Source organism: Nycticebus coucang, chromosome 6, assembly GCF_027406575.1.
Source record: "Nycticebus coucang isolate mNycCou1 chromosome 6, mNycCou1.pri, whole genome shotgun sequence".
NCBI classification, from domain to species: Eukaryota; Metazoa; Chordata; class Mammalia; order Primates; family Lorisidae; genus Nycticebus; species Nycticebus coucang.
In genome coordinates, this window is record NC_069785.1 from 93,430,787 (window position 1) to 93,443,357 (window position 12,571).

The 12,571-nt window shown below is 38.4% G+C and overlaps 1 protein-coding gene across 4 annotated transcripts in view; it reads right to left on the reverse strand.

The window, feature by feature from the left end:
• SPOCK3 (SPARC (osteonectin), cwcv and kazal like domains proteoglycan 3) overlaps positions 1-12,571 on the reverse strand; it is a 527,638-nt gene that overhangs the window by 153,432 nt on the left and 361,635 nt on the right. For all 4 annotated transcript variants that reach the window (XM_053594470.1, XM_053594471.1, XM_053594472.1 and 1 more), the window contains one exon: positions 4,184-4,307. In XM_053594470.1, the coding sequence (XP_053450445.1) occupies positions 4,184-4,307 (124 nt within the window). The remainder of the gene's footprint in view (positions 1-4,183; positions 4,308-12,571) is intronic.

The window sequence follows — 12,571 nt, forward strand, 5'->3', positions numbered from 1 at the left end:
TAAACTTAGCTGAAAGTTATGAGCAAACACTGCAGGCCAAAAATAGAACCTGTAGGAAAATAGTTTGTAGTAAATATATATACATATATATATAAAAGACTTTGTAACAATTCAGGGGATCCACAACACAGAAAGATGAATAAGGCCTCCAGCTGGGGTGCGGTAGCTCACGCCTGTCATCCCAGAAAACTGGGACGCCAAGGCAGAAGGATCACTTGAGCTCAAGAATTCAAGACCACCTTGAGCAACAGTGAGACCCCCATCACTATTAAGAATAGGAAAAAGCATTATCCAGACATGGTGGTGTAAGAACCAAGTTAACTCCATTTTGTTAAAACTAACTTCATCTTGTCCCTCAGCCTTCGTTTTGTAGCTGCATACCAAAGGTGTTAGGCAACCTGCTCCCTCTCCGGACCCCCGTCCTTGCCCCATGATCCGCACTCTTACACAACGGTCTCCAAGCAATAACAAACACTCTCCAGACAGCCATGGACAAGTGCTCTGTCCCCTAGCTCACCCCCTATCAGCTCGCCTCAGTGGCTCACCTCACACCCCCTCCCTTTTTTCTTTTCTGTACCTTTAAAACCTCCCTCCTTTTCGAGATCCCGGCTTCTCTGCTCTCCTGCTGAGCCAGGACCAGGGGGCCCTAGCTAGAGCTTGTAAATAAATAACCACTTGCTTTTGCATGGACTTGGTCTCTTGGTCTCCTGGTGATTTATGTGGGGGATCCCGCGTCGCGGGCACAACAGTGGCCTATGCCTATAGTTGAGCTACTTGGGAAGCTGAGGCAGGAGGATCATAGAAGCTCATGAATCTGAGGTTGCAGTGATAATGCCACTGCACTCAGCCCGGGTGACAGGGCAAGATTCTATCTCAAAAAAAGAATGAGAAAAAAAGAAAAATGCTCCAGGGGAAAACTAGGTTTCTGCCCTGGAGTAGGGTTCACAGCCAGGATGAGCAGTATCTGGCTCTTTTGGCTAAACTTTAGCATATCAGCTGAGAAAATTAAACATTCCAAGGAAAGAGATTTATGGACCCTCCTGACCTTGAAGTTTGGAGTCCACCACTCCTGTGAGCTCAGAAACCTACAAGACCCCATGCAGCTCAGATCTGCTCTGGCACAGTTTGCTCATCTAGTGACAATGTTCAAGACCCAGAGAAAGTCCTGTAACCGCTTCACACAGCTTTTATTTTGAACTCCTAGTAAGTAGATGTTAGAAAAATATCAAGATTCTCTTTTCATCAAGGCACATCTCTCTACAATCTTTGTTCTTGATCTAATATGTAAATACCCCAGAGAAAAACAGAAAAAAAAAGTTTTTATTTTTTGAGACAGAATCTTACTTTGTCACCCTTGGTAGAGTGCCATGGCGTCATAGCTCACAGAAACCTGCAACTCCTGGACTTAGGCAATCCTCTTGCCTGAGCCTCCTGAGGACCTGGGACTACAGGCACCCGCCATGATGCTGACTAATTTTTCTGTTTTTAGTAGAGACACGGGGTCTCACTCTGCTTAGGCTGGTCTCAAACTCCTGAGCTCAAAGAATCCACCTGCCTCAGCCTCCCAGAGTGCAGGCATTACATGTGTGAGCCACCACAACAGGCTAAAAATGAGTTTTTTAATGGGAATTTCAAGTCAAATCAATTTTCAAAGTCTCAGTGAGGATAATTTACCGTGAGCCCTTACAGGGCTGAGACCCTACAGTTTTCATTGCTTTGCTAAGTTCAGCCTCACTGCTGTCAGGGGAAGCATTTAAGATTAACATGGGTGGTCCAAAGTGCAAAAAAATCACTAAGTTAAATTAGATCAACTATGTAAAGATAGTGATTTAGGGTTATTAAAGACTCATAGCCATTTGAACCAAGTTTTCTCAATGTCTTCCTGTATTAAAAAGTGCTTGTGATACATGAATTAATATTAAAATAATAACTAAAATATGGATTATTTAGAAGACTGGTTAAATAACCAGACTTTAATGTTGTAAATAACATTAGTAAGCTTATGTTCATAAGCTAAGGCTTTACAGTACGCCCTGTATACAAGGAGAACAATGAAGAAATCACATAAAATTGGAAACACATGGGATTAATCTACTTAGGATGGTGTGTTGTTTAGTTTTGGATGACAATATAACTGCTGTGTTTCTTGAATGCTAAATAACTCTAATATCATCAAGCATGGCCTCCCATAGAGTCTCAAAGGTAGACCTCACTTATGATTTAACCGTGTATCCTGTGACATTAAATTGGGAAAGAATGAATCACCTGCTTAGGAGCATCCAAAAAACCATCTGAAAGGAGTCAGTGGTCAACTACTCTTAGCACTCTTGGGAGTGATGGCATGCTAGCCATAGATCGATATTTCCTGCATATATTTTTCTTATGTTGAGTAAGACATACGTCTATCTTACCTGGATGCGTTAAAACTTCCAATCCCTCCACCACTGACTCAACTTGTTCATCATCAACGCTCACTGAATAAAATTAGCATTACAGTTTGCTTGCCTTAGAGCTCTACTACTGGTCCAAATATTACAACCTGCATTCTTCAGTGTAACTTAATGGAACAATGTAATGATTTACCAATCCTGTGCAGGGTTAGGTGACACGAAGTAGGTTCGCTCTTCTTTGAGCTGACTACATGAATTTTCTAAACTTGCAAAGCTGAGGTCCTAAACCACAGTGAATTCACCAAGGTCAAGGCCATGTTAAGAAGATCCCTGATACTTCCAGTCCTAGAGGTAATTCCAGTTCTATATACTTTTGCACATAGATAATCGTAGCTTCATTACGGATACACAGCTTTGGGCATCTCTTATGCAGCACATACTTAATGACTGAATTTATGTATCTTGACACTGGAATGCTTTCATCAAGATTTGTAATTATAAAATGAAACTGGAAGTTATAGGAACATGTTTACTTGGACAAAGTATGGTTCATAAGAAGGTATCTACAAAAGCAAAGCATTTGGAAAGTCAAAAAAACTTTGGAGTTAACTTTGCAATAAAAAAAAATCAGATATGAACTGAAGTAAAGCTAATTTATGGACTTGTGTATATTACTCAATGAGAATACACAAAGAGTTCCTTACAGAGATGTTATTATGTTTCCTTACAGGGTAAGCTCCCACTGGGGATAATCAGAATATGCTATTATACCCCTTTAAAACCTAATTAAAAAAAAAATCTAAATCAAGGGTGGTGCCCATAGCTCAGAGGCTAGGGCACCAGCCACATACACCCAGGCTGGCGGGTTAGAACCCAGCCCGAGCCTGGTAAACAACGACAACTGCAACAACAAAAAAAATAGCCGGGCATTGTGGTGGGCGCCTATAGTTCCAGATACTTGGGAGGCTGAGGCAAGAGAATCGCTTAAGCCCAAGAGTTTGAGTTTGTTCTGAGGTGTGACGCCACAGCACTCTACCAAGGGCAACACAGTGAGACTCAAAAACAAAACAAAACAAACAAACAAAAAAACCCTAAATCTATAAATGCATCTGGCCCCGAGGGTTTCAGGAAAGATGTTATGAGCCTGTACATTTTTTAACTTATATAATCAAAGGAAACTCATCAATTCTTTAGTTAGGAAAACTTCTTTAAAATTTCTAAACATTTCACAATGTGGGACACCAAACTGAGTGACAGAGTAACGTAGAGAGAGAGGGCCAAGCATCGAATCAGAGATGAACCAAGGTGACCTCACTGTCAGCTAAGTATGTGAAACACGCCGAATCACTGTACCATTCTGATCCTCAGTTTTTTTTTTTTCATTTCTTAAAAGGGTTTTGTAGAGGCTTAAATGAGATAATATAGGAGATAACTCATGAGGTAATAAACAGTCTTAGCAGCAGATTATAGCAGCTATTGTTGTAATAATTATTAACACTATCATGCAGCGTGCTAACCCTTCTAACCTCCTCCGTAGCAGCAAGAAAGGAAATGTTGGTTTTAATATCTGAGGGCTCACCGTGCTTACAGCTTTTCTATTTCAAATTTAAAAATTGTGATACAGAAAAACAAAATATACATTGAATGATATTCCAAACCAATGAGATTATTCATATTATGTTAAAAGTTAAATGAAACATTTGGATGACCACACAAGATAGCTAATAGTTTTAATAATTTACTAGTAAGTATACATTATTTATTTCATACTAAATGTTTACAATTGTCTTTACCTGAGAAGAGTAGGTGTGACCATCTGAACCACAGACGGGCCTGGCATAGACCGCTGGGCACTGCTTGCAGGTGGATGACAGGCGACCCCTCCATTGCTTATGGCCTGTTCCTGACTCCTTCACACTGTTAAAATAACAAAACAAGCATACTCAGTGCCTTTACTGAAAAATAAACATTAATATTTCAACATTCCTTTTCCCCACCGTCATTCCAACTCCTGGTGGTTAGAGTAACTAAACTTTATTCTTGTTTTCAAGGTATTAATCCAGTGTTCTATATTACACTTTTGTTTCATATCTCAAGGTTTGCCTCTAAGAAAACAGGAATATATCCCTTAAATACATTCTGCTTAGTCACAGATGGCCTATAGCTATATTTCATCACGTGGACCCTTTTGTTTTAATTTACACTTGTGAAATGTGTATTTGGTAGACCCACAAACAGGCAACATTTGATCAGAAATAAAAGATTTACATATCTGGCACCTTCTTCAAATTCCTCCTCTTATTTCATCACTAACAGTATCAAAAACCAGACACCTAATTTACCGAGTGCTTAAAAACAAAAGCAGCTTACTTTTGTAAAAACAGCAACAAAGAACTACAATTCTCTGGCGTCTTCCAATATTTAGAGAGCAAATTACTAGGCTTCGTGCTAGCAAACTCCCTTTTATTATGTAGAACCGTCTCAAAATAGATCCATTTGGCTTTGATGTAGAATAACTTGGGAAAACCCATTTTCTGTCACTACCTACGCTTGGAATTGTTTCCCAACTTTGATTAAACTTTAATCTTTATTAAATCTTTAATCTTTATTAAAGTTTAATCAAATAAAGTTTAATAACTTTATTAAAGTTTAATCTTTATTAAAACTTTAATGCTTTATTCTTCTATTTGTGTAAATAATTCAAATCAAGACGGGGAAAAGGGTTTAAAAACATTGAAAAAAGCAACAAGGAGTCCGTAACAAAAGCATTTAATGTTCAGAAGTCCTCCAATAAATCAACATTAATTCATTATAATTATGGTGAGAATAATTTGATGTCTATGTCAGAATGAAGATAAATACTTTGCAAGAAACAGTTTTCCTTATAGCTTTTAATGTTCTTTTAATGACCAAAAAGCAGTCTCTAAAGACTATTAAGAAGCATTGTAAGGACTTTCATTATAGGGACAGAAGTCCAAGTATATGTTTCGAATTTTGATAAAATTTGGATGGGTGTTACAACATCTATTATCTGTGCCTCTCATAAAAGATTTTAATGAAGACTTCCGAAGTTCCAAACATTTTCTTTTATCTCAATATTGTGGCCTCTGCTAAAAGGCTCACATTAAAACCTTGCCTTGCTACAGAGTTCCTCTCATAACAGATACAATGGGAAAAAATTACCATGAGTTTTTTTCTGATTAAATAATTGGTACAAAAACTTAATGAGAATTAAAGCAATGACTTGGAAACTTGAAAATTATTCTATACCACTTCAAGAGTTATAAATTACAAAAATGTAGCAGAAAAAAATTCAGAAATTAAAACATTCTGTTTATGTTGTAATTCCACTTTGTGCTATCAAAACAAGGCACAGAATATGCAGAATTATTTGCTTTTCAGAAAGATTAAGAGAATGTACTACCAAGTTTGGGCTCCTAATACGGGAAAATATGTTATTAGAACAAACTAGAATTGTACTAAAAATGGGATGTCTACGTTCTTTTTGCATATTTTTTCTGGGATGCGTTCGCCAACATAATTGTACAATGACAGTTCTGATGGCCATTCCAGAAAAAGAGATCTTAAATGGCCTGAAGAGGGGACTGGATACTGGTGCCAGTGTATAGCTTCCCACAGCAAGGACCTCAAAGGTGGCTGTAGTGAGGTTCAGCAGTGAGGTACGTAGAAACTTTTACAGAACAAGTTTGCAAACTTAATAGTCTGACTTCCTGTACACACAACCCTACACCTCCTTTTTCTTGATCTCATTCTTTTTTCCTAATATATCATATAACTTAAAAATTCCTAATAAAATATAGAAACTAAAAACTGTCAGATCAATTTCCTTAATTCATATAAATTTTTACGACTTATTAGAAAACCATTCACGTTGAATTCCAGGAGTAAACAGAAGTGAAATCATTATACAATTTGAAGATTTATTAAAATTCTTGAGATTTAAATGAGCTCTTAAAAAGTAAACTTACATTATACTTTTAGTAAGTTTTGAGGTAAAAAAAGTTTATTCTTTTTCCCTTCAGATTCAACATTGCTGAACATTAAATAAATAAACATTTTTGATTCTTAAATTATCAATAAAAATGGCATTTTTTGATGCTGGTTAGGGTTTCTGGAGGTAAATATAATCATTATTATAATATTGTGTATATTTGCATCAACACTTTAATTAGGAGTTGATGTCAAACTAAACAATTTCCTAAACAAATTGACTACAATTTATTTGATTATATTTATTTAAGATGAATTGAATATTAGATGAAAATATATTAGCCAGAATTCATGTTTTAATAAATGCTATTGATACCACATATACAGACAACAGTGAATTATGCATGTTTTACTCTATTTAATACATCTAAATAAAAGCACTTATTTTGTCATCATAAGACAGTTTCTATAAAACAGATGTTATATTTAACAAAATGGATTAGAAAATCTGAGCACAATATTGTTTCTTTTTTTGAGTCTCAATTTTATTTTATGTTATTTTATTGTTTATCTATTTTAATTTTAATTTTTTTAATTATTATAAATACCTAATAAATGCATTTATTTACCGGGCACATCTGATATTTTGATACAGGCATACAGTGTATATTAATCAATCAGGATAAGTGGGGTATTTATCACTTCAAGCATTTATTATTTCTTTGTGTTAGGAACATCCAAATTACACTCTCCATTAAAGTATACCATAACTTATTGATGACAGTCACTTTTTCCGCCAAATATTATTCATTCTATCTAACCCTATTTTTGTATACATTGATCATTCTCACTTTATCCTCCCCTCCCCCACTACCCTTTCCAGCCTCTGGTAGTTGTAATTCTACTCTCTGTCACCATGAGATCAATTGTTTTAATATTTAACTTCTATATATGAGTGAGAACCTGGGAGATTCGTGTCTAAATTGAAATCTGAAATAATAAATTTCATAGGCTGTATGTGTTCTTAAATCATCTCAGATTGGCTAATATAATTCACACATGAAGAAAATCAATCATTTACTTCATTTTCTGTATAAGGGCAAGTTACACTGAAATACATAAAGAGCAACTTGGAAAGAGCTGGAGAGCAGTATCCCAAGTGAAGTATCTCAGGAATGGGAAACAGCTACCACATGCTCTCACGTTTAAGTGGGAGTTAAACAGTGGATATAGATGGTCATAAAGAACTATGATGGGGAGAAGGGGATGGGGGCAGGGGATGAAATCTACATGTCGAGGATAATTTACACTGTCCTGGTGCCAGGCACACTGGAAGCCCTGACTTGAGAATGATACAGTTTGTCCATGTAACAAGAAAAAGACTCCTTAAAGGTTTGGAAATTTAAAAAAATTATGGAGAGAGGGACATGATGGCTGAGCAGAAGCAGCCCGTGTTTTGCTCTCGAAGAGAGAATCCAAAGTTGCAAGTGGATGCCCACTGTGGAGGGGTCTTCTCAGAGATGGTGCACCCTCGGAGAAGTGGGGTCTGAGGGGTCTTCTCAGAGATGGTGCACCGTGGGAGAAGTGGGGGCCCGTGCTGAATGGAGAAGCTGACCAGGCTGACAGAGCAGGAATCCAGTGGCTCCCCTTCTGGGTTTGTCATAACTGACATCATTCTGTGTTCTGAGGTCCACAGTGTCAGTTCTACATAGGGCACAGCTTTGCCTCAGCCACATCTGCAGCATGCTGGCTAAGAGAGAGCTGGAGAGAAAATGCTCCCATATCCCTTGTGACCAGGAGGTGAGTGCCCTCCACCCAAAAGAAGATATGAACTGAATGACACCCACAGACACCCCATTCCTGAGTAGCCCTGTGGTAACTATCTTTGTGGTACCTGGGCAAAGGGAGAACCCCAGCTGCCAGGATTCCAACCATGCATCCCCAACCCTATAACACGAAGTTGCCACTTACCGCTGAGGCTCTGCTCCAATGGGTCTCATGTGGCTGCTGGAACCCTGGCCCCTACTTTAGCAGCTGCCTGGTGGGAATTGCCAGCGCTCCACCAGGGACACACACATGAATACAGATGGAGTGAACGGCCACATCCCTGACACCTATGACCACCACCTAGATAACCTCACACAACAGTCACTGTCACTGCCATGGGGAGACCCAGGCAGAACAATGCCAGCCTCCATGGTCACCTAGACCACAGCAGCCTGGAGACCACGCCACTACTCTGCTGCATGCAGGTCATTCAGTCCTGGCTTGAACTGTGACATCACAGGGGGTTGAACAACACAGACCACCACATTCCATGCTCAGTGGAGCTACCTTCCTCTAGCTGGGTCAGTCTCGCAGAGATCACAAAAACACCATCTAAGCACCTCTGCTCTTCTGAGTAGGACAGTTCCCAGCAAAGAAGAACAGGTACATGGTAAACCTACCTTCACAGATCTACTGGAAGGTTTAAGATGAGAAGAAACGAGAAAAAGCTCTGTTAACATGGAAAAACAAGCTAGTTTGACACCCCCAAGAGATCATAATGGATCTCTAGCAATGAACCCTCAACTAAAAGAAAACTGTAAAAATGTCACGGTGGCAGAACGTGGATGACAAATAAGATGAATGAGATAAAAGAAAAGGTTGAAACTCAATACAAGCCAAAAATATTCAGAACATCAATTTAAAAAAGACAACATAAGAAAGCTATAACATAATTCAAGGATATGAATGACATGTAGGTAATTGTAAATACAGCCAAAAGCTTCAGGAACAGATTAGACCAAAAAAGAAACAATCTCAAAGCTTGTAGACAAGCCTTTCAAATAAACCCAATCAGTTAAAGAAATAGGAAAAAGAATACATAAAAATGAACAATGCCTCAGAGAAATGTGGAACTATGTGAAGCAAACCAAGATATCAATTATGGATATCAAAGAGGCTTGGGCTTTAGGAGAAAAAAAAAAAAAAAAAAAAGCATGAAAAATCTACTCAAGGAAACGATTGAGGAAAACTTCACTGATGTAGCTGGAGACTGAACTGTCCAGATACAAGGTGGTGTTCAGACACTGGGAAGATGTATAGCAAACAGGGTGTCACCTACACACACAGTTATCAACCAGGCCAGGGTCCAGAAAAGAAGAAAATTCTACAAGCAGCAAGATGAGAACATCAACTAATCCACAAAGGCAAACTCAACGTGTCAGGCTGAGAAGACGTCTCAGCAGAGACAGAGCTCACAAGCCACCAGGGACCAGGGCTCCACTGTTAGTCTGCTCACAAAGAATTATTCTCAATCAAGAATTCTGTACTCTGAAAAACAAAATTTCATAAATAATGGAAACAGAGACTTTTTCAGACAAGCAACACTAAGAGAATTTTTCTTTTTTTTTTTTTTATTGTTGGGGATTCATTGAGGGTACAATAAACCAGGTTACACTGATTGCAATTGTTACGGAAAGTCCCTCTTGCAATCATGTCTTGCCCCCATAAAGTGTGACACACACCAAGGCCCCACCCTCCTCCCTCCGTCCCTCTTTCTGCTTCCCCCCCATAACCTTAATTGTCATTAATTGTCCTCATATCAAAATTGAATACATAGGATTCATGCTTCTCCATTCTTGTGATGCTTTACTAAGAATAATGTCTTCCACTTCAATCCAGGTTAATACGAAGGATGTAAAGTCTCCATTTTTTTTAATGGCTGAATAGTATTCCATGGTATACATATACCACAGCTTGTTAATCCATTCCTGGGTTGGTGGGCATTTAGGCTGTTTCCACATTTTGGTGATTGTAAATTGAGCTGCAATAAACAGTCTAGTACAAGTGTCCTTATGATAAAAGGATTTTTTTCCTTCTGGGTAGATGCCCAGTAATGGGATTGCAGGCTCAAATGGGAGGTCTAGCTTGAGGGCTTTGAGGTTTCTCCATACTTCCTTCCAGAAAGGTTGTACTAGTTTGCAGTCCCACCAGCAGTGTAAAAGTGTTCCCTTCTCTCCACATCCACGCCAGCATCTGCAGTTTTGAGATTTTGAGATGTGGGCCATTCTCACTGGGGTTAGATGATATCTCAGGGTTGTTTTGATTTGCATTTCTCTAATATATAGAGATGATGAACATTTTTTCATGTGTTTGTTAGCCATTCGTCTGTCATCTTTAGAGAAAGTTCTATTCATGTCTCTTGCCCATTGATATATGGGATTGTTGGCTTTTTTTTTTTTTTTTTTTTTGCAGTTTTTTTTTTTTTTTGGCCAGGGCTGGGTATGAACCTGTCTCACCTCTGGCATATGAGACCAGCGCCCCACTCCTTTGAGCCACAGGCGCCGCCCAATTGTTGGCTTTTTTCATGTGGATTAATTTGAGTTCTCTATAGATCCTAGTTATCAAGCTTTCGTCTGATTGAAAATATGCAAATATCCTTTCCCATTGTGTAGGTTGTCTCTTTGCTTTGGTTATTGTCTCCTTAGCTGTACAGAAGCTTTTCAGTTTAATGAAGTCCCATTTGTTTATTTTTGTTGTTGCAATTGCCATGGCAGTCTTCTTCATGAAGTCTTCCCCCAGGCCAATATCTTCCAGTGTTTTTCCTATGCTTTCTTGGAGGATTTTTATTGTTTCATGCCTTAAATTTCAGTCCTTTATCCATCTTGAAACAATTTTTGTGAGTGGGGAAAGGTGTGGGTCCAGTTTCAGTCTTTTACATGTAGACATCCAGTTCTCCCAATACCATTTATTGAATAGGGAGTCTTTCCCCCAAGATATGTTCTTGTTTGCTTTATCAAAGATTAGGTGGTTGTAAGATGTTAGTTTCATTTCTTGGTTTTCAATTTGATTCCAAGTGTCTATGTCTCTGTTTTTGTGCCGGTACAATGCTGTCTTGAGCACTATGCCTTTGCAGTACAGACTAAAATCTGGTATCCTGATGCCCCCAGCTTTATTTTTGTTACAGAGAACTGCCTTAGATATACGGGGTTTTTTCAGGTTCCACACAAAATGCAGAATCATTTATTCCAAACCTTGAAAGTACGATGTTGGTATTTTGATAGGAATGGCATTGAATAGGTAGATTGCTTTGGGAAGCATAGACATTTTAACAATGTTGATTCTTCCTGTCCATGAGCATGGTATGTTCTTCCATTTGTTAATATCCTCTGCTATTTCCTTTCTGAGGATTTCATAGTTTGCTTTATAGAGGTCCTTCACCTCCTTCGTTAAGTATATTCCTAGGTATTTCATTTTCTTTGAAACTATGGTGAAGGGAGTTGTGTCCTTAATTAGCTTCTCATCTTGACTGTTATTGGTGTACACAAAGGCTACTGACTTGTGGACATTGATTTTATATCCTGAAACATTACTGTATTTTTTGATGACTTCTAGGAGTCTTGTGGTTGAGTCTTTGGGGTTCTCTAAGTATAAGATCATGTCGTCAGCAAAGAGGGAGAGTTTGACCTCCTCTGCTCCCATTTGGATTCCCTTTATTTCCTTGTCTTGCCTAATTGTATTGGCTAGAACTTCCAGCACTACGTTGAACAGTAAAGGTGACAGAGGACAACCTTGTCTGGTTCCAGTTCTAAGAGGAAAAGCTTTCAGTTTTACTCCATTCAGTAAAATATTGGCTGTGGTTTTGTCATAGATAGCTTCAATCAGTTTTAGAAATGTGCCACCTATGCCTATACTCTTCAGTGTTCTAATTAGAAAAGGATGCTGGATTTTATCAAATGCTTTTTCTGCATCTATTGAGAGGATCATATGATCTTTATTTTTGCCTCTGTTAATATGGTGGATGACGTTTATGGACTTGCGTATGTTAAACCAGCCTTGCATCCCTGGGATGAAGCCTACTTGATCATGATGAATGACTTTTTTGATGATAAACTGTAATCTATTGGCTGGGATTTTGTTGAGAATTTTTGCGTCTATATTCATGAGTGAGATTGGTCTGAAATTCTCCTTTTTGGTTGGGTCTTTTCCTGGTTTTGGTATCAGGGTGATGTTTGCTTCATAGAATGTGTTGGGGAAGATCCTTCTTCCTCAATTTTTTGGTATAATTTCTGCAGTACAGGAATAAGCTCTTCCTTGAAAATTTGATAGAATTCTGGAGTGAAGCCATCTGAACCACGGCATTCTTTGGTTGGAAGATTTTTTATTGTTTCTTTGATCTCAGTGCTTGAAATTGGTCTGCTCAGAGGCTCTATTTCTTCCTGGCTGAGTCTAGGTGGAGGGTGTGA